Raw genomic sequence first — 23,298 nt, forward strand, 5'->3', positions numbered from 1 at the left:
CCACCGAAGTTGTGCTCAAATTTCAAGCGCCTCTGGGCACGAGCGTAGCGTCACCTGTGTCCGCCCCCGAAGCAAGGGAGCCTGGATAATGAAGTTTCCTCCGCTCGGCGGCCGCGTCGTGTCAGCAAGCGGCGGCGGGAGGAAAAGTAGCCAAGGCCTCCACACAGAGGAGCAGGTGAGTTCAATACGTCCCCCAAGATGACCACAGGTCAGCATTAATTTTCCAAAGCTTCACAACATTTCAGTAATAATTCCCCGTGTTAGTACCAGTTCTCCTTGTCCCTCCCACAATTACTACTAAAGCATGTACTTCTGGACATAAAAGTTAGGAGATGGAGAGGCGGTAATCTCCAGCTAGAGGTTTATGAATTCCAGTTTAGAATGAGTAAATGTGTACTAATTTACACCATCTAAAATTGCCAGAGGTGGCTCCTCCATTAGGGAGTAGTAGCATCGCCCCACTGCTCTCAGATCAGAGCAACAAGGAACAATAAAGTGACAATAACACATTGTTATTATCATTTTATTTTTCTGCACGGAGTCAGGTAGGGGCGGGGAGGCCTAGATGGTTCATAGGAGGAGAGGTATGTGTACTACTAAGTGCGCATGGCGGTTTGGCGGGCCGTCTTGAGCAGGCCAGACCTTCATGTGCACTTAGCAACTGTCCCAAGGCTGCCAGCCACTGCCTTAGCGGCCAAACAGGCAGCTCAGACCAATCACAACACTGCTGTCATACTTGTGACAGCAGCGTCATGAATGGCTTAGGGGAGCCTGGAATCACCATGATTCCCGGAATCAGGAGGGAAGAGAACAGGAGGGAGGAGAGGCAGCAGCCGTAACCAGGTAAGTGATTTTTTTTCCAAACCCCATTGGTTAGAAGCCGCCACTGAAAATGGCTTTGGTGATTATAGCTTGACACTTAAAAAAGCAATGGTGACATGCCAGTTGTTCTGTAATGCATTGTTTCTCATCAACTATTTGGGCTGATGTCCCCAGGCTTCCATCCCTATATCGATGTTAGCAATTAGAGAAGTATTGCCCTGTGAAGTCACTAAGGTGGACATACATATCAAAGCTTATAGTTAGATTTCCACTTTTATGTGTGGTGTGAAAATTGATCTATTTTCTATGTCCTACATGCATTTGGTGACCTGGTGATGATGGGGTCGTCAAAGCTGATGGGTTATTTCTGTCCACTGCCTGCATTACATTCTCACCTGCACAAGGTGAATACTGGCAGAGGGGAACCAGAGGGTGACCAACCACAGTTTTCAGCTCATCCTTCTGTGGAAGTGGGATGCACCAGGCAAAATGTGTGAAAGCCAGTTTTCAAACATGCGCCTCATTTTGCACATATGCAAAGTCTGTTTTTCATCAGTCTGGTCTAGCACAGTTTATTTGTCGCATAACCGTTGAAATACACTGATCGTGAGCTCAAATTGAGCTTCTGTTTTGATCCTGGTCCTTACGGTGAGATTGTGAAATGTTTCAGTTCATCACTCAAAATAATTGGCATTTTACAATACATAAACAAGCACAATTACCTGTTTCCTTTGTAAGTCACATTGTTGCCTTGTAGCTTAATTTCTCCATCCCCTGCAAAAAACAGACTCACTGCACGTTCACAAGTATAGACAGAGTCTGTGCATCCCTGATCATTATGCACCTAAATAGGAAAATGATTAAAATAAAATGTTACAGTAATGCAAGACTGTTGATATATTTCGCTGATTACATCAGCTCATTGAAACAGAAAACAATAGCACAGCGGCTTCCTTAAATTCTAGGGCCTCTTAATGCATGTCTCTATCAGTATGCTGCGCTATTTCTCGCCCCAGGTGAAGTTCAGTTCCCCATCTTTCCCTTTTTACAGACTGCAATCCATAGGCCCTATTCTCAGTTGCATGACAATAGCCCCTGTGGTGCGGGAGGGCCCCCGAGCTTCAGGGGACCCCCTCCAGCACTGTGCACGGGCGCAGACTGAGAGCTCTGGACTGTGTCCATTGCACAGGGCGCCCACTCCATGTACTTTGCAGGGGGATCCCCTCACGTTTCGTTACGCCAATGCCTATTCTGGGTTTTCTCCTAATAATGGGGAATAACATGGAAATGGTGCATTCTAAGGGCTCCCGTTGTTTTCATATAATGGGAAAAGGCAGTAGATTGGAGATATGTTCTTTAGGTCCTGGGCAACAGGAGGTGAGCAGCATCCCTGGTGGATAATTTAGCTTACCATTGGCGTTTCAGGGGCTAAAACTATTTCATTAATTTGCAAAGCAGTTGATCGTTTTGTAATATTGGTTTACAAAGTTGGCTATAAAAAGAAGTCAAGCTTACTCCAGGAGGTGGTGAAAGGAATTCTCTGTAATGGCATTACACAGTGTTCATACTGGATAAACTTAATATCCGGGCAGGTTGTATAAAAATGCCTTAATTAGCTGCTGGGGTTTTGGTATGAAACCCCAATAGCCCACTGGACTCCAATAAATGTCTTTTGATATCCCTGAGTATGCAAAGTGTCTCTAAGTGTGCAAAGTCTATCAAGAAGTGCAAAATACCCGGCGAATGTATAATTGCAAGCATGGTTGGACTGGGGCAGAAAATTGGCCTGGGCAACATAATAAAAGTGGCCCCCTTTAGTAAAGCAGATGGCTGACAAAGATGGCCCATGTTTTCAAATTAAGGCAGTTTTGAACTTGTAAAGACATGCTGTATAAGTGTTTTGCAAAGTATCGAAGATTGCATGGATTTGAGTTTGCTGTAGGCAATGTTTGTTTTAATATCAGTGAAATCAACAGTACCCCATAAAACAGGCCCACACACAGCCAAAAATACGGTCCACACACTGACCTGTCAGACCAGCCCGGGAGGCACTGTCTGACTAGCCTGTACGGCAGCCCGACCTTGATGTCCACCCTAATCCTGGCATGGATGCCTACACAGCCGTTTAATATTTTAATAGTCGACAATTCCTTGACCGGAATATCAAAACGAATATCTAGTTCACCAAAACGACTTTTCATATCCAAATGAAAAAATAAATTCAGGATCAGCCATTAAACCTACTGCAGTATTATGTGAATAAATATAGTGGCATGCCCGCACCTGTATTGAGAAGCTCTGCTCATCCAGGCCATTCTGCCTCACAAGATCATAGGTCGACTTCCCAGGAAAGTAGAAATAAAGTCCGTCAAACGTTTCAAAATGGTACTGGCCCCATGTCCGACAGATGCTGTCTCTTTCTGAGCCTGTATTGTGCACTACAAGAATACACATGGTTGTTACATTCGGTATTTACATGACGGGCTTTCAGTGAATGCCTTTACATGAACCATCTTGTTTCACTTACGCTACCAGGCAGGTTGAACAACGCACCTGTTTGACATCTTGATCCTGTGGCGTTATAACGACTACAGTCACAGCGTTTCCTTTGCGCACATTCTCCACCGTTGAAGCACGCCTCTAAATTAAAACATGCAGATTTTACACACTTTCACATTACCATGCACGTTCAAGGCAAAGAAACACTCTTTACAAATAAAACTACACTGCATGAAAGTTGTCTTGTGAAAGAATGTATTGTTTCCTGATCATGGATGTCGATTCACCAACATGCCAGCGGAAGTGACATGGCATGCTCGTTGACAATCCCCCCCCCCCCCCCCCCAATGTGTCATCAAAAGAGCTTTAGCCACGATGAAGGAAAGTGGCATCATGTTGCCCTGAGCCCTGGAACAGCCTCAAAAAGGGATATTAAGGAAGTGGATGAAACGTTATAAATATAATTTAGAAATCGAATGCTAGCTTTGAATGTCCTATCAGGTGCAAAGCTGGAGGCTGCGCAGGGCCTCGATGGCCAGCAAACAGGGAAAAGATCACTCATACAGCAATCACTCAGACGAGGGCATCATTGCCTAGAAAGGAAACGAGGACCATCTGATTGGATGCTTGTTACCTTGTCTATCTGCAGACCATTGTGCCCTTGTTTGTATCCAGACGATGCGAGAAAAAACATTCAATCCAACTAAAAATGTTTACATTTTACTGTTTGGGACATGGGAGTTTATAAAAGATCCACCGGCCGCTAACATGACCCGCAACAAGTTGAAGAGTAAATAACAGTGCTTGTAAGCTGCACAATCATCGCTCATTGTTCATCTTACTTAATCAAAGAAGACTGGGATGTTACACAAATCCCACTTCAACTTGTTCCAGAGGAAGGGCCTGAAGGAAGGTTCCAGGGACAAGAATCGGATCTTCCTAAGCTTCAGGGAGTCAAAGAGCAGCAGAAAAACAGAGAAGAGGGTGAACAGAGTGGGGGTCTTCCAGCAGGAGGTCAGCAGTGTCTGAGGGGCAGGGAGCAGCTCCTCTAGCTTTGTTCATCTGTCTTTCTTCTCCCTCTCTCTCTAGTCTCACTCTTCTGTTCCCTGTCTGTGTCACCATCCTTTTTATTTCCTCTTCCCTCCTCATCTCACCTTCTCTTTCCCTATTTCGCTCTTCCTTTCCCTTCCATCTCTCTCTACCTGTTGCACTAGCTCAGGGTTCACCAGTGTTCGATCTCGAGGGACGTATCCATGCCAGATTTCTATGATAACTACATTTATCTAAATGTAGATATATGCTAACATTCTAGCTCATTGTCTCTCTCTCTGTCTCTCTCTCTGGCTCTCTCCTTAGCTATCTGAACTACTCATTTGTGCCTCTCTCACATGCACTCTTCCGCTTTACTACTTTCTGTAATTCTCTGCATTATTTCTCTGTCACTGCTCTTGCATGCTTGCCCGTCATATGTGTTGCTCAACCACTTTTCATTGCCTTTTCCGTCTCTTTGTATCCCATACGTTCCCATCATTTATTTCTTTTCACGTCTCACTTCCTGTCACATTTCCTTTATCTGTCTCACTCAGTCCCTGTATTATACTTACGGTGGCTACCTTTTCCAGAGAAAAGTACTAGCCATCTGTTCACGTTTTAGGATTCTTCAAAGGCCCGATTCTTAAGTAGAACTATATATGAAGTCTGTATTCATTTTTTTAAAACGCCCTTTCTTTTTTTGAAAGTGTCTTCTTCTAACATTTACTGTTTCTAGTATGTACTGAGAAGCTACCAGCTTTTGGTGGCTTCTAATTTTTGTACTGGCAGGGACATTAAATACTGATGATGCTGATACAAAACCGGCCAGCTGGCAACCCTCCCTCCATTCGCTCATTTATATTTGCACTCTCCCGCTTCACTGCACGTTGCCACTCAACTCCACATTTTAAGCATACTACATCCTGAGCCCTGGTAGGCATCGCTGCACCATGCACTGTCAGAGGCAGAGAGGCTGCACAAAGTGGGCAGCCGATGGAAAGGCAGGAAAGTAATACATATTTGCATAGCTGCATAGTTGACCCCTGACTAGGGTTTTCACCTGGCCGGTAAATTTATGTTTGTAACTGGGAATTTAAAGGCATATGCTGTTTTTGGCTGCATATGTAGCAGCATGTGTTTTGGCATATTTAAAGAAATTGCAGAGCTCAACAAGAAACAAAACTACAACAAAAGAAAAAGAATAACACAGTAACATATATCATGGCACAGCACAACAAAACAGTTAAGATAGAACATAACATCGAGTACAACAAACAACTAGCACAATGCAATAGTTCAAACACAAAACAGAAAAGATAATACAAAACACATCACAAACCGTGCAAACTGCTACACAACAAATATGGACAAACATTCTCATCACCGATTAGCCCTTTTACAAACCTGCTTTCATAATAATATGATAAAAGGCATTTTCCCCAAGCACTCCCTTACTATCACAATGAGCATGTATTAGTACTAATCAGAAATGTTTTGTGATCCGGCTCAGTGAGTGATGGCTGGGAACACGTATAGAAGATGTAAGGGGAGCAAGGCCCATTGCTTCACTGATAAAGACTTCATCATAAGTTCAGGGCTAACTTCCAATCCTTGTGCATAAAAGGGTTTTCAGAATGTTCAGAATTATGAGTTGTTTTTCCAAATCTTTTTATTGTTTTTTGAAGATGTATATAACACATAACAAATTACTAAACAAGGCCTGGACGACTTTCATTTTGAATACTATTTGAAATTCCACTACATCTTCACCCCGCACCTCCTTCGAGGCTGAGGAACAAGGGTTCTCCTCTCCAGGATTTGACCCTGCGACCATTGTAGTCATCCCCAAATTAGATCATCCAGTGATGAACTGCACCTCTTACCACCCTATTTCTCTAATTAACATGGATATGAAGATCTATGCCAAAACCCTGGTGACTAGACTACAGCTCGTTCTCCACTCTTTAATACACCCAGATCAATGTTGGTTTATGCCTAACCTCAGCCCTTGGCACTGTATCCATCGCGCACAAGTGGCGCTTGCTCATGTCAGCGATATTAAAGGTGTGGCAAATTTATTGCTGGTTGATTTCAAAAAGGCTTTTGACACTGTTGACTGGACCTATCTCGACTCAGTGCTGCTATATATGGGCTTTGGTACCTGCTTACACACCTTGGTGGCTCTCTGGTACTCACGACCTGCAGACCTAGTCTTCATCAACAGTGTGCTCTCTCACACATTTCCGATTCAATGCGCTACCCATCAGGGATGCCCGCTCACTCCTCTCCTCTTCAGCCTTGCCATTGAACCCTAGGCTAATATAATCAGCTGGATGCTCAGATGAGAGACTAGAGATAGAGCAAAACGCTAGAAGACAGAATTGCAATATATGCCGATGAAGTCCTCCTGTTTCTCGTCGACCCTGCGGCATCTGGCCCAGAGTTCTTAAGGTCCTCCAACGCTTCAAGGAAACAGGAGGAAATCACTGATTAAAATGATGATACTCCCCCGCTTTCTCTACATCCTGCAGAATTTCCTGCTCCAGATCCCCAATGCTTAGTTTCTTGCGGTGGCAAAGCTGCTTCTATCCTTCCTCTGGAGTTGCCATCCCTTATGCATTGTGCAGGCTAAGTGTCATCCCTCAGTGTACGACGGAGGCCTAGGCATGGTGGATATTCGATTGTATTACTTGGTGTTTCACCAATTTGTTGTCAATGAGTGGTTGACAGGCGGATGGAATAACGCGGTGTACGAACTTGAATTGTCCTGTCTTGGTCTTGACAGAGTGATGCATTACCTATATGGCCAGCCATTACCCCTTGGTCTCCCAGAGATCACTAGAGTGATATTCCTGCTGAGGACAGCAGCCAACAGATTCACTAGCTGGGACAGACAGCTGACCCAGCAGACCCTCCATGGAAGGAGCGCTAGCTGAGCCACACAACAGGGCTGGAAGTCTTCCGCTCTTGGGATTTGGTTGGAATCACCGTGTTGGAGGATGTGAAGTGCGGATCTTCTATGTACTTCTCTACAGACCTCCAAACTCATTACACACTTTTCCATGCTTAATTCCCCAAATATTTGCATTTGCGATATGCTCTTGATCAATATCTTGCTCGTTTAGTCACCAGAATTGAGCCCCTTGGAGGCGAGACTGCTGACGGGGAGACTAGACGAGGGGGGCGTTACATCCCAGATATATCGTGCCCTTATTCATAATGCCCCAAAGGTACTTAAACTGTTTAGACAGAGATAAGAGGGATGGGTTGGAGAGCTGGTGGAAGAGGAGTGGCGTGAAACATGCAACGCTCCACAGGAGTTTGGGTTACAAGGAGGGGCAGGACACTGGCGGGATTAGCTGCACTGATAGCAAAAAGAGACATTGCGAGCGCCTGGAAATAATGCCGACACCTAACCTGAAATTTTGCCGATCCGGTATGGACTGCTGTGGGAAGCAGGAAGAACAGATTTATACTGATAGGGGCTGCCTTCAGAAATTCTGCAAAATTTGGGGCAAGTTTTCGGACTATCATGACCTATGATCTCTAACGGAGACCGAACTTGGAAATGGTATCTTGAGCATTACCAATATATTGCAACTGCCATGGCATCCCAAATTATATATCTAGGCTCCGAAACAATAAGACACTCAGTGTTCTGTTTTAGAGATTTACATAGCATTACTAATAAATATGAGAATACAAAAGTCAACAAAGGGCTTTTCTAGTATATTCACAGCAAGAAACAATGAAATCCAGGCACATTACAAAATTAACCACAATAGGTTAAGACTGATCGGTCTCGCAGATCAAATTACATTTGGTTGTGTGGGATCGACTTGACCCTGTAAAGTTACTAGTAAGGTTGTGAGAGTCCCCCATATGTCTTGTAGTCTAAAATGGGGCAGTTGCCTTCCAGCAGATATTTCTGCAGTCGCATCACTAAATGTAGAGTTTTTTTAGCCAGGTGGAAAGTTTAAGGGGGCTCTTCATCTAAACATGCAGTAACCTTAGTTTAGCTAATAGTATCAATACTGAAGATAATGTTTTAGCTGGTTTGGGGGAGAGGTTTGGTGAATCCCAACAACATTAATTTGGAAGAGCTTTCAATATGTAGTTCCATTGTTTCTCCTAGTGTTGTTGAACGTCTGTCCAGTAGGTTCTAACTGCTGGACATTCTCAATTCAGGTGAAAGAATGCAGCAGGGTCTGTAGCTGTACCAAATCTATTGCATTTCGAGGGCCTGGTGTGGTTTATTTTATTAAATGAGAGTGGGGTACAGTAAAAGCGTTCAGAAATGTAAAAGCAGGAGCTTCTACCTGTAATTGATGGACACTGTTTTGGTTTGGGAGTAGCAGTATTTCCAACGGTTTGTATTTTAGATTGTTTTCTTAGCATTTCCCCCAACAGCAAATCTTACCCTCACATTGTTCTTAAGTTTAGGAGTATGTTATCTACTTTAGAGCTAATGAGACAAAACAAAGAAGGACATGTTCCAAGGCAAGAATAAGATGAACATCCAGTCTTGCATAAGTGAGCTGAAGACCACCAGTGCTGGCACAGTATGACTGTGAAATCGAGGGAAATCAAACCCAGGTGAAGAATAGAGGTTAGCAACAGGGCAACGCCATTTAGAAGACCTAACCTTGTCATGAAATGTTTGGCTCTGAAACTCAAGTGAGAAGGGTGCAATTCAATTTGGATTTGTAAAGTGCAGCTTATCTTCCCCGGGGGTATCCAGGTGCTGGAGACAGACACGTCCATCGAACAGCAGAACTTGAGAGCTCTTCTGAAATCTGTGAGGGTAGTGGAGGTCTGGAGGTGGAGGGGAGGGTTGTTTCTGGACTTGGCAGTGAGGTAAGAGAAGGAACAGTACCCTCCTCAGGCTCGATGGATGCGTGGAACATATGTGAGGGCTAGATGGGCCGAGAGGAGTTGTCTTGTGGGCTGGTGAAAGGTCAGTCGGTGCTTGATGTAGGCTGGTCTTATGTTGTGGAGGGCCTTGAACGCATGGCTGAGTAGTTTGAAGTGGCATCTCTTCTTGATTGTGAGTCAGTGTAGGTCTCTGAGGTGGGGGGTTATGCTTAAACGTTTTGAGAGATGCAGTATGAATCTTTCTGCTGTGTTTTGGATTGTCTGGAGTCATGTTAGCAGTTGATTTGTGATTCCAGCGTAAAGTGCATTGTCATAGTCAAGCCGACTGGTGATGAGGGCCTTTGTTACTGTTTTGCTGGTGTGCCAGATGGGATCCACCTGAAGACCTTACGGAGCATTTGGAGGATGTGGAAGCTTGAGGAGGTAACTGTGTTCACCTGGCGTTTCATCGAGAGCTTGTAGTCCAGTATGATGCTTAGGTTCCTGGCGTGGGTGGTGGGGGTTGGAGCGGGTCTGAGAGCGGAGGGCCACCAGGAGTCATCCCAGGGGGAGGGTTTTTGACCAAAGATGAGCACTTCCATCTTGTCTGTGTTTAATTTTAGGCAGTTGGACTTAATCCAGTCCGCGACGTTGGTGATGGTGTTCTGGAAGTTTGCTCTGGTGGTGGAGGTGAGAGGGAGGATGAGTTGGGTGTCATCAGTATATGAGATGATGTTGAGTCCGTGACTGCGGACGGTGTTGGCCAACGGAGTCACGTGGATGTTGAAGAGAGTGTGGTTGAGAGAGGAGCCTTGGGGGATGCCACAGATGGTGATTTTGGGTTTGGAGTTGATGGGTGGGAGGTGTATTCTTTGAGTGCATCCTGAGAGAAATGAGATGATAAGTTTGAGTGTGTTGCCACTGATACCGATGTGAAGTAGTCTGGTGACAGGGATGTGATGGGATACGATGTTGAAGGCTGCGGACCGGAGAGGTCGAGGAGGATGAGGACATTCTCTCAAAGCGGTCTGTGAGCTGGTGGTTGTTGGCTTTCTCAAGGACCTTTACTGGGAATGGGAGGAGAGAGATGGGGTGGTAGTTCTTTAGGTCGTTGGGGTCTACGGGGTCTCTGGTTTGAACTTGATACTTCACATACCCATAGCTTGTCTCTGTTCCCCCTCTTTTCTTCATTGTTTGTGGAGTAAGTCCTTATGTATTTCCCCTGTTACCCAGTCTGCCTAGCATCCACCCCCCATACTCTGATCTCTGTCTACCCTTCTCTGACTCTCTGTTTAATATCTAATGGCTGTAGCCTCTGGCCTTTTTTCTCCTGCCTCTGGCATCTATTCTAACTATCTATTCATCTATCTATCAATTCATCTATCCATCTATCTATCCAACCATCCATCCATCCATCTCTGTCTATCTGTCTGTCTATCTATCGTTCTATCTTCCTCTCTTTCTCTCTCTCTCCAACAGTTCTAGTCTCTGTCTCTCTTGTTCACTGTGATAACCTTGGCCTTGGTTTGCTTCTACTGCTAGTTTCTTTGCCACAGCTCTCTCTCTCTGGGCTTCTCTTTCTTTTGGTCTTTCATGTTCTCCTCCTTTCCTTGATCTCTGTGAATCTTGTTCCTCAGGTCCCACCTCTCTTTATTCCACATCTGTGTCTCTGGATCATATTATCTGAAATTGGTCTAGTTTCGCTCTTTTATATCTCTTTATCTCTCTGTATCTCTGCCTCTTTGCTACCATTGTGCCTCTGGTATCTCTAATTCTCCCTTCCATTTAATATTCTACTGTTTAATCTTGTTTCAGTTTTCTCTCTGTTTCACACTGCCTGATCGCCCCCAACTAATTCTTCCTCTCATTCTCTCTCATTCTTTCACACTCTATTTCTTTCTTCCCTGCTTCTTCTTTGAGGCTGGGAAAGGTGAAACATAGGACAGGAGATACGGATGAGTTAATGGGAGCTGGAAGGGTACTGCTGAAGTCTAGTTATTACTCATCTCTGTCCACCCTTTTCTGCTCCAGTACACAAGCTCCTAGTTTATGGTTGGGCAGGAAAGGAAAGAGGGGAGATGATAGCACTCTCATTCCGCATATAGAAGTGCCAGGAGGAAGCATAGGGTAGGGAATCGCTTGGGAGGCGCTATCACTGTTTCCACTCTTCCCCATTCTGCCCCTCCTCATTAAACTCTATTTACATCCAGCAGAGAAGTTTTTTTCTCAGACCTTCATAACATTTAAAAGCAGAACTCTTTTAAATCCCTATTCCCGTCAAGGAGAGTAATCCATTTACTAGAAGCTTCTGCTTACTAGTTTAGCAATGCCTCTCTCTTAACACCTGTGACAGCAGGTGCATCATACACTGGATACTTGGCATGATTGCAAGGGCAGTTTGTGCTGCCAACACAAGAATCATTTTCTAGTCTTGCCAAGACTGAACCTTAGGAGACATCAGTGTCTTTGTTAAAGTAAAGTGAAGGCAGCTAAGAGAATCTGCAATAAGTCTAGGCAATGAGGCACATCATATGAAAAACTTAATGCCAGCAGTAAATGGTAGCGGAAATTCCGGCGACATTGCAGAGTCTGTGATTTCAATTTGCTTGTCTATCACCTCCCACATTTGTTACTTACTTTCCCGCAGTATTTATATTACTCTCTTTATAAGCATAGATATCAAAGTTTTCTTTTAGATAATGGCTTGCACCTTATAAATTTACATTAGTCTTTCTCTTTAACACCTCGATATATACCAAAGGGATGTGTACGTGTGGAAGCACACTGCCACCAGGTGATACTAGGAGAGATCAACAGAGGTACTGGAGGGCAAGAGGGATGAGAAAAGTGGGGATCTGGAGGCAAAAGACATGTGAAAAGAAACTGAGATGGAAAATAAAATGGAAGGGCAGAAGTGGAAGGAGGGAAAGTGCAGTAAAGAGAAGGAAAAGTCAAGTGGAGGAGCAGAGATTGAAAGGGCAGAAGAGAAAGAATGGAGAAAAATGGAAGAGAAAAAAGGAATTGGGGAAAAAGTAGAAGGATAAGGGTAGGTTATTGTTTTTTCAAACTCTCTTTATTGAGGATTTTAATACAGTTTGACAATATTCACAGGAACTGTAAAGAGACAGTTAGCATATATTAAACACTATTCCATTATACAACAGTGTCCTTCTATAAATCATACCTGGGCCCAGTTTCATAGATGCTTGTCTGGATATCATGCCCTAGGCTATGCTAGGGCTCAACATATAGTAGCAGGGCTTGTGTGCAACCAGGACTTGGCCAGTACGCTTTCAGTACCTCGCGTCGGGCAACAAAGTGAGAGAACCTCTGTTGGATTGGGAGGGGGAAAGAGCAACCAGGTATCTGAAAAAAAGGGGGCAACAGAACAGCAGGACCGTCAGCAAACGAGCAGGGTGGTATTAGGGGGTTCATGTGTATATGGGGGGGAGGCCCACTGTTGTGGGTAACAGGGAGCTCAAACCATCATGGACTGTATGTGCGTGAACTAGTAAGAGGATCAAGTGTGTAGCGAAGTTTCAGGCTAGCCAAGTGGTTCATGCAAGAAGAGCTTCCTCACATGTTAGTTCCCGGAACAAGGTAAGCAGTTCTAGTAATCAAGGGCGTAAAACAGGCATTCAGCCAAAACCCAACACAAGCGCACCAAAGAATATTCACATTACAGAACAGCAGCCAGCGTCTAAATCCCCCAATGCTGGGGAAGGTGGATGATAAAAAAAAGGTAATGCTAAATATAGACAGGCACAAAAAAGAAAGGGACCTAATAAAAAAACTGCTGGCCAAGTGCAATTCTACCCCCTCTTTGACGCATCATTATGATCAGAGCAAAAAGCAATGCAAATTGCAACTGTGACCACACAGGGGGATGAGGAAAAGGGAGCACAGCGCCATCTAGACCTGAATCACCCAGGGCCTTGCAAACAGTTCACCGAGTCCAGTCACACTTTAACAATAGCGAGCATACATGGGGAACCCCAAGATACATTACAGGCATCAAATACATCTCCAAGAAGTCTATGACAACCCAAATCACGGTCTTAGATGACCTCATAATGGCATCTTCAACGGCTGGGGCCTTAAATCACAGAAACAGCATAGGGGAACGGTTACCTACAGTGAGAACAGGAAATAGCACTTCAACACAGACAAATAATAAAATTCAAATCGATAAATCATTTTTTTCAAATCTAACTGCTGTCTTAGCTTCAACATCTTCTATCAGTATTTAACCTAATGTATTCTCCGGCAGCACTGTGAATGTTACCATGCCAAGTATGATCTCACAAGAAGGCACTCCAAGTTCATTAGATCATATTAAAGCAAGTCCTAATCTGGAAAACCTTCAGTTCAATGCAAAGGATGATCTGGACAATACCTCGGTTCTAATCCTGATTCCGGAATATGTCTCCAGATGTAGACATGATGGGCCCGATTCACAGAATTAACTTAAGACAGAATCCTAAACTTACTACTTTTGGTATTCACAGCATGCACTTACTACTTTTGGTATTCACAGAATGCACTTACTACTTTTGGTATTCACAGAATGGATTTACGACTACTAACTTTACGTCCGCACTCGGGCTGGAAATTCCGGCCCAGAGGCGGAGCTTCTGGCCCGAAGGCGGAGCTTCCAGCCCGGAGGCGGGGCTTCTGGGCCGGAGGCGGAACTTCTGGGCCGGAGGTGGGGATTCCGGCCAGTGATGGAGATTTAGCCATGGCCAAAATCTCCACCTCCAGGCCAGAAACTCCGCCTCCGGCCCGCAAGCCCCGCCTCCAGGCCGGAAGCTCCGCCTCCGGGCCAGAATTTCCGGCCCGAGTGCGGACGTAAAGTTAGTAGTCATAAATCCATTCTGTGAATACCAAAAGTAGTAAGTGCATTCTGTGAATACCAAAAGTAGTAAGTGCATTCTGTGAATACTAAAAGTAGTAAGTTTAGGATTTTGTCTTAAGTTAATTCTGTGAATCGGGCCCGATGTCTTAAAGTGGGGAAACATCCTCAGACTACTGGCAGCCACGCCAAGTCCTAGCAATGGAACATCAAAAGAACTTGCTGCTGAAAGCTCAGACGCAGCCCCTGGTGGCGAAGTAACTAAGACCATGTGGTCCTCAACCAACATCACAAAAATAATTCTTGCAGAGGATCCAGCTCTTAAAAAATGGGGAATAAAGGTCATTCTTGGAAAAATGATAGGATACCCTTTGCCCCTTCTACCACAAGGTCAAAATGTGAAATCAGAAATGCGGAAAGAAGAAACCACCTCAGTGTTAAAGGGTGCAAAGGGCTCCATGGAAAAATAATGCCTATTATGCAAATCTTACAAAAAGAGTGAGTCGCCCGGGAAAGGTCTCAAAGAGCCATACGTGATGTAGTTAGAACAGCAAGATTCACTCTAACTCAACCGTGACAAAAACCAGTTCCGGAAAATCAAACAGGACTGAACCCCAGACCACTGTGCATGTGTTCCTGGAATATAAACAAACTGAAAACAAAATGAATGGATCCAGAGCTGTATAATTACCTGCTGTTATTTGACATTATTTTTCTCCAGGAAACGTGGCTGGTGGAGCCTGTTTATATCCAAGGCTACACAAACCTTTTTTTACTCCTGCTGTAAAACAGGCAAAATACAGGCATCCCTCAGGAGGGCTGGCAAACTATATTTCAATAGCCAGCGTAGCCTCGGCTACAGCCCTAGACATTAAAGCCACTCGACAGTTAACAAAGACGAACCATTACCCAGCACTTATGATTGTATAAAGTGTTGTTCAAAACATTGCCAAATTTCCAATGGTCGCCAAAATGTTCTAAAGTGAAACCTTGTACATATGTCACATAATATGTCACCACTAGTTTAGGTTCCAAACGATTTTTGGTTTTCTTTTTCACTGGGACACCTCTCACTATTGTTTAATTATTGTTTGTTGTACAAAAGTATTTCGACTCCAAAGCTCTATGTATATATTGTTTACCTTACTTATCTACTATATAAACAATTTTACAAATTGACCGCATCCTCGGTGTTTGTGGCCAGCTTTCTTTTTGACATCAATCCAACCCTGTATATTGTCATCGTGCACATTTTTATTAGAAAAACCTTTATCACTCCACAGGAGCCATTGTTCCCTCACTAACAGAAACAAATGCAGCAAAATACACCATTAACATTGAAGATGTCTCTACTGGTGTAAGTTTTATTAATATCTATATTCATCCTAAAAACAAACTTAACTGCATTAAAAAGGTAGTGCAATAATTAACAAAATTGCTAGAGAAGGAAAACTCGACCCACTTTGTTATATCCGGGGACTTTAATTTATAATTAATGGGCATTCCGCAAGCGATTTACCAATATCTCAAACAGCACTTTGGAAAATACCTTAGGGAACCAGATAAAAATTGGGTGTCGGCTATTGGATGACCTCGAGCACTTAAGCCTTAGGGGCCCTAAACGACAGGTTCCAAACAGATAATCCGCCAAATGACACATTTCATTCTAACAAAACTAGTACTTGTTTGGACTATACCTTTGTATCCCTCTCCATATTTCAACATGTCTGTTCTTTTCAAATTACAGATAGATCTGGTAGTGACCAGCTTCCTCAAGAAGTTACATTTTCTCCACATATTACCAGTTCAAACCATATAAGGGAGACAATAGACAAACTTTACCTTACAAACTGTAGACGTATTAAGAGCACTCCAGGAGGGCTTATTCAACTACATGCAAATGTAAAGGACACATTTCAAGACATTTTAAGCAATGAAACTACTGCGGTAAACATGTGGTCAACTCTCATTGGAATACTACGGGAAACACACTCCAAATCAAACAACACTAAATGTGATAATAAAGTATACAAGGAGGTCACTAATGTAACAAACGATGCCAGATTCAGGGAGTATAACACCAGAATAAATAAAGCCCTTAGAATACTAAGGAAAAAGCCAAGAGGCTTAACAGCCTTCGCAGTACTAAGGTCAAATAAAAAACTAATAAAGAAGTTAAGATGGAGAATTCAAAGAGACAAACACAACAAATTATGGGCTAAATTACATACTGATATAAATTATAACAACAGTACTAGATTCTGTACTACTGTGAATCAAATTCTAACCCTGACAATAGAGCTGTAAACTCACATATTACTGAGGTTTCATTGGCTCACAAACTAAAAAATAATTTTAATGAACAGTCAGCAGAAAACTTCCAGATGAGACTTTGGGACACTCTAACAAACACACAACATGAGTTTTTACCTAAGGTAAACACCAATAGCATTAAAAAGCAAATAATGAAAGGACAGAAATAGGAGCCCGAGAGCAAACAGCATATCTCCAGCGGTATTTAAACATGATCCATATCTCTGGGTCAAAACCTTGGCACCAGTGTTCGCGGAGGTCAGGAGCACAAAAATTATTCCTGCGTCCTGATTATACCTCCCATTTTTAAAGGAGGGGATAGTTCTCTTGCAGGAAACTATCGCCTCATAACATTAATGTACGAGGATGCCAAATACTTTGCCGGAATTGTGCTTGATGAGCTAACATCATGGTCCTTTATTAACACCATTATTCCATAGAATCAGACCGTTTTTCTAAATTCTTCTGGCATGATTACGAATATTTTAGCAATTGCTTTACTTATGGATGCTGCGCATGCTTCCAAAACACTCCTATACTTTTGTTACATTGGTTTCTAATCAGCTTTTGACTGCGTGGACCGAGGGAAATTATGGCAGAGGCTAGCAAACTGCAAGGTAGCACAATATCTTTTAAACATGTTGATAAAATAGGAGCAGGCACGCATCTCTCTAGAAAAATTCGAACTACTCGAGGCTTAAAACAAGGTTGCGTCCTAGTACCAACTTTATTTAAACTTTTTCTGGCAGATTAGACGGAAGCATTACAATCATGTAATCCCCATGCTCCTTAACTAGGTGGAAAACATAGATGCTGATGATGTGGTACTGGTTAGCCGTACCTGGGTGGGACTTCAACGACTCCTTGATACAATGATGACTTACTGACAAGCCAATGGCCTGTCGGTCAATTTAGGTAAAACTAAATCCATGAGTTATAACATCAAGAGCCACAAACGCAGGCTTGGTTTTTGGGTAAAACGCTTCTGGAAAGTGTAGAAGAATATAAGTACCATGGGTAATTATTGATAATAAAGGGAGTTTCCTAAAACAGAAGGCTGCAATACAAAAGAAAGGCTTGTTCCTGGCTATAGCATTCAAAGATTTGAAGAAAAGGTTAGCCGGTCCCTCTCTGAAGCCACTCCTGGAAGTCGTAAGAGCAAAGCTTTTTCCAACAATCTCATATGGAAGTGAAGCATTAAGAGGGCAGGATGCCAGCACCCTAGACAATGCAATCTCTCAAGCTTACAGAATTATATTCTCCTTGCCAAGTTGCACCTTCCCTGCACAGATAAGGTTAGAATTCGGGTTGCTCAAGCAGTCATTAGCTTGATGCGGTGCATATATAATTAGCTGGCACAAGATTAGGAAAGCCAACCCAACTCACGGAATCATATGTTATGGGATGAGCTACAGCACCGCAAAACGTCACAAGCAAGAGTGTACCTGCAAGAGTCCCTTATCCTTACAGGTCTTTCACAACTCTGGGAAACTCCAACCAACCTACAGATCTACAAGCATTCGGACAAGAAGTCACTTAAAATTCAATTAGTCATAGAGGACAAAGCCATATTAACAAAAAGGGCACATGGGTGGATGACATTAAATAATTATAAGACTATTTCCCTTCAAGATTATTTTGCCATGGGTTACCCAGCTTTTAACCCCTTCGGTGCCACGCCCTTTCCCCCTCCTGTGCCGGGCGTTTCCCACGCGGGTGGGTTTCATGACGAGATAGTCTCGTCATGGGCACAGCGCGACCGTGCTCCATGACGAGACTATCTCGTCATGGGCACAGAAGAGGTTAACAAGCAACAGTTTCAAAAATACCGTCTGGGGCTACTACCGGTTAAAGAGCATGCGGCATCTTGGCTACGTGGAATTCTCCCTGCTACTTGTCGACTTGGGACTAACATGGAAGATTTGTTGCATTTAGTTTGCCCTTGCAACACTGTACAGACAGAAAGAAAACAACTGTTAATTAGGGCCTTTAACCAAAGGGGAATTCGAACAAGAAAGCAGGCAATTCTAGCCTGTTTTGATCCAGGCGACCCTCAGCTAAATTGTCGTTTTGTCAAATTTTTGTTAAAGGTGGAGCAAAGACTACACATAATCTCATTTGTTTAGCGCAGCTGACATAAATCGCAACTTAACGGTCATATCATCTTCAAGGCACACTATATGCATATCAAGGCATTACAAGGACAGACCTGTTGACTTTTGAACTAAATCCCTTCAAAGAAAGTCAATGAGTTGTAATACATTTGAGATTAAACTACAATCAGTTTTACTTTTAAGCGACATTATCCCACATGAAAAACAACTGTCCTGTATAATAGTACCTGCAGTTTTTAAAGCCACAATTTTTACTCTCCCTTTACCACTTGAAAAAAAAAAATTGGATTGTAAAGATTTTCTCTTTAGAATTAGTAATTTTACTTATATCATGTAATAGTGTCTTTATATTGTATAATTCTTATTGCAATGGTTTTAAGTAACTTCTCAATTGTTTAAATAAACTTGAAACTTGGGTAAGCATGGTGTCCCAGGCCGCCACTATGGGCTGTTTACGTAGACAATGGGCGTCTTCATAATGGAGGGCATTAGTCTCAGCCTCTACCCAGGAAAGAAGCGCTTTGTGCCAGTGTGAGATTGGTGGGAGTTGTGTAGCTCTCCAGTGCAAGGTGAGGGTGCGCCTGGTCAGTAGAAGGGCCAAGTTCGCGAAACAAACTTACACTTTATGTTGCTTTCTCCTCTTAAAATTTCCCAGATTGTTTGCTTCCCATGTGTTCAATATTGTAAGCTTGATGATGTTCTTAGGGCATCATGCACTGCACGCCAGTAGGGAGCTAGGGTGGGGCATGTTCACAGCATATGTTGAAGGTCAGCTGCAGGAGACTAACATTTAGGGCATGTCAGATGTGCCGCTGGAAATATGTGATTCAATCTTGACGATGTAAGGTGAGCCCTATGTAACACCATAGATTGCATGTTTGTAAGTCACTCTTTGCGAGAAATGCTTGGTGGGGACTCTAGCGCCATGTTCCATTCGGAATCATGCAGGGGGCGTGCAAAAAAATCATCACATTTTACATAATCATGAGTCACCTATATGTATCCCGACTTTAGTTATATTCTATAAGCAAAATATTGTGTACAATGTATATATGTTTTGTTTCCTATGTTTCAGGAACAATATTTTTTGGACCACTGTAGGGATATTTAATTAAAAATAGATGAGCGCTTATAATTCCACAAGAAAGAATCTATGAAACAACTAATTTATTTACTTTTATATCTCAAAAAAGACGAACAAACAAATAAGGAATGCTTGTAAAACTGCATAATGTTTCACAGTCTCATACAATGCTGCTTCAGCTGTGTATGCTAAGTTTTGTAACTCCAGTGTCAAGGTCTTTTTTGAGTTCTTTTTTCTTTTGCAAACTTGAACTTAAACCTGAACAGCCTCAAAGAGTTTATATTTTAACTTAGTAAAGAAATGTTCGATATGCATTTGCAGCCAATTTACGTACTTTGACAATTTATTGAAATCATTATAATTTTTTTTTAAAAGTGTGTTGAAATCATTATAATTTTTTTTTAAAAGTGTGTTGTGTTTTTCTGCAAAGGGCACTAGCAATAGGTTTGCATTCCTAAAATTGAAATATTTTGGTCGTTCAAAAGACAGGTAGGGCCGGGAAGCTTTGCAAGCATATGGCAACTTTTGTAACAGTAAATTTCATATTTTCGATGATATGTTTATAGCTGCAATTAATAAGTAAAACAGTACGGAATAAATACAGGAACACAGAAAGCTTTACTTTTCCATATGTATCACCAGAAACGTAATATAAAATGTACAATGTTTCTACAACTTTAGCCACTTTAACTCTATGTGGTGTTGTGGCATCGGCACTAGCTTTTGCTGGCGCTAACATGCATTACATTTCCATTTTAGGATATGGAATTATTGCATTACGAATGTAGTATTATCATGTTTGCAATGCAGTAGTACCACATATTTTTATAATAGTAAAAACATATGTAAATATGTACAATCAATCGCCTCAGCGGACTATAGACACTACTTTTATATGAATCAATCTTAAACTTACCTAACCGAGAGGATAAGGTGTGCTCACGAATAACTGTGACATGTAATTAAGGGACTTTGTTAAAATGTGTGTGCACTCACTACTCCATTTTTTAACTATTATTTTTAAAGGAATGTATGTTTGACATTGATGTCCTTTTCTGGAGTGAAATTCAGTGGCAAACGAGCGAGATTTTTTCCATTCTCCTATTACTGCATATTTTGGTAACTGGATTAACTCAAAATAAAAGGATTTCTACATTACACAGACCTCATCTTCATTTCATGTTTTAAAAAGGCTGTTCACGGATAAAGCAGTTAAGATAAGGATCATTGTTTTCATCTGCAGAAAAAAAGTTTACATTTGAACTAATGGTTGTGGAGAGACAAGTAATTAACTTGTCAATGACAGATATTCATTTCCCAGATAGGAAAACTTTCGGAACTTATCCATTGCTTTACAGGCACAATTTCAGTTAGAAACAAGCTTGGGCTGAATCCCTACTTTGCATTTTTTACACGTTTTTGCATTCTGCACGGTTAAGTTAAAGGCCCTGATGTAGAAGAGGGCAGTGGCAAAACAATCGAAGTAACACGAGCAATAATGTCAGTAAAGTATCTTCTAACTGGTCTAGCTAGTCATACCTAGGGACTGGGAGGCAAACTAGCATGGACATTCCATATCAGTTACTGAAAAGGGCTGCATAGCCCCATCCTGTATGTATGTTGACATTTCAAGTGTGCAAAAGTATTGATTTCTCCTGGGTCTATCTCTAGAGAGCTTCGCTAGTTGTTCTAACTGGATATCATGAATGGTGAATGCTTATGAATACATTACGGCTAATGCTGCTTTTTTTCAGTCCTGATGTGTTTTTGTTTGCCATCACAGAGGATTACTGGGAAGACAGCTGGTCAACGTTCAAACCAATGAATCAAAACTACCTGCCCCCAAAGGCACAGATTGGGCCCGATTCATAGAACTAACTTAAGACAAAATCCTAAACTTACTACCATTTTGGTATTCACAGAAGGCACTTACTCATTTTGGTATTCACAGCAGGCACTTACTCATTTCGGTATTCACAGAAGTTAGGAGTCCTAACTTTGGGACTCCTAAATGCCTTCTGTGAATACCGAAAGTCTTAAAGTTAGGATTTTTCTCAATTTAGGAGTAGTAAAGTTAGGACTCCTAACTTTAGGACTCCTAAATGCCTTCTGCGAATACAGAAAGTCTTAAAGTTAGGATTTTTCTCAGTTTAGGAGTAGTAAAGTTAGGACTCCTAACTACCCCTACCAGAAGCACCGCCCCCTCTTCAAAGAAACGCAACAATGGAACCGGGCACTCCAATTTCTGTCAACCCAACCATGCAGATCCACCTGAAACCCCACGGCTTGAACTCCTTCGCAATTAGCTTCCCCCCTAACCTCTCCCCAAAAGCGAGAAGAAACTTCAAACATAGACTAATCAGACAGCATCCAGAAACACTATTTGCGGACACATACCACTGCACCTCCAAAGGGCAGATAAAGATAGATCACATCTTCCACACGGATTGACCTGAGAACTGGAACACAACATTAAGAATGCAACTTCACATCTCCAAAACGACTACCACCACACATAGCTGTAAACTGACGACCTCTCTCCCTAACCAGTCGAATAGGAACAGGAACACATCTGTGACCATTTATTCAAATGGCACAGTTTTGATATAGGCTAACAATAAGAACCTAGATGCCTTCGACTCCCTCTTCCTTGCACTTTGTTCCGCCCACTTACACTCAATTCGTCCTACCCCGCCTCAACTCCCTTCCCGGATCAACCTGCCCCACCAGGCAAAGCAAACATCGATTCCTACACCCTTGGTGAGATCCTTCAGCCTCCCCCCTCGAGCCTCCACCCACTCCTCCGTCCCCATGAATCGCGACCTCCAACTATCCGAGGAAGATCAGACCCCACCGCCCCCATTTTCAACATCACACCACCGCCCCACGGGCACGGTCCACTGACCTCCATTCCACTCCTGCAGAAACCATGAGGAAGACCTCACGACTCGACCCTTTGCACCCCCTACCGAGGGTTGCAAACAGAGGCAGCATGGCTGACACAAATAGCAATAGACTTCACAATACGGCCTTGCCCCCCACTCCACGAGATGTCCCTACCCAAGACTGCATGCCCCCTGCCCCGGAAAGCATGGCGCACCGTCTGGCCTTATTAGAAAGTCAGTTAGAAATAATATTCAGAGGCTTCAATGAAATCCTAACCAACCTTGACAAGGCCCGAAAGCCCCGACAATCCCGGCCCAAGGCTCCCTAACGACCAACTCTAACCTTCTAAAATACCCTATCGGGCCCTCATCCGCCCACGTGACCCGGCCACATAGACCCTCTACAATCAATGCAGAGATCTCGTCACAGAGTCACACAAAAATCAAAAGAATCAAAAGTAAGGATGTTGAGATCCAGACACAAATGGGCCGATACACAGAACTAACTTAAGACAAAATCCTAAACTTACTACTTTTGGTAATCACAGAAGTTAGGATTTTGTCTTAAGTTTGTCTTAAGACAAACTTAAGACAGACTTAAGACGGACTTAAGACAGACTTAAGACAAACTTAAGACAGACTTAAGACAGACTTAAGACACAATCCTAACTTAAGTCTGTCTTAAGTCTGTCTTAAGTTTGTCTTAAGTCTGTCTTAAGTCTGTCTTAAGTCTGTCTGAAGTCTGTGTTAAGTTTGCCTTAAGACAAACTTAAGACAAAATCCTAACTTCTGTGAATACCAAAAGTAGTAAGTTTAGGATTTTATCTTAAGTTAGTTCTGTGA

The 23,298-nt window shown here is 42.7% G+C and overlaps 1 protein-coding gene across 1 annotated transcript in view; it reads right to left on the reverse strand.

The window, feature by feature from the left end:
• Window positions 1–23,298, reverse strand: part of OTOG (otogelin) — a 1,045,291-nt gene that overhangs the window by 935,422 nt on the left and 86,571 nt on the right. Inside the window, exons 5-7 of the mRNA XM_085647044.1 lie at window positions 3,376–3,462; window positions 3,106–3,260; window positions 1,545–1,666 (exon numbers count right to left, since the gene is read on the reverse strand). Coding sequence (XP_085503170.1) covers window positions 1,545–1,666; window positions 3,106–3,260; window positions 3,376–3,462 — 364 coding nt within the window. The remainder of the gene's footprint in view (window positions 1–1,544; window positions 1,667–3,105; window positions 3,261–3,375; window positions 3,463–23,298) is intronic.

This window comes from Triturus cristatus, chromosome 3_2 (assembly GCF_964204655.1).
Source record: "Triturus cristatus chromosome 3_2, aTriCri1.1, whole genome shotgun sequence".
In the NCBI taxonomy this organism is placed as follows: domain Eukaryota; kingdom Metazoa; phylum Chordata; class Amphibia; order Caudata; family Salamandridae; genus Triturus; species Triturus cristatus.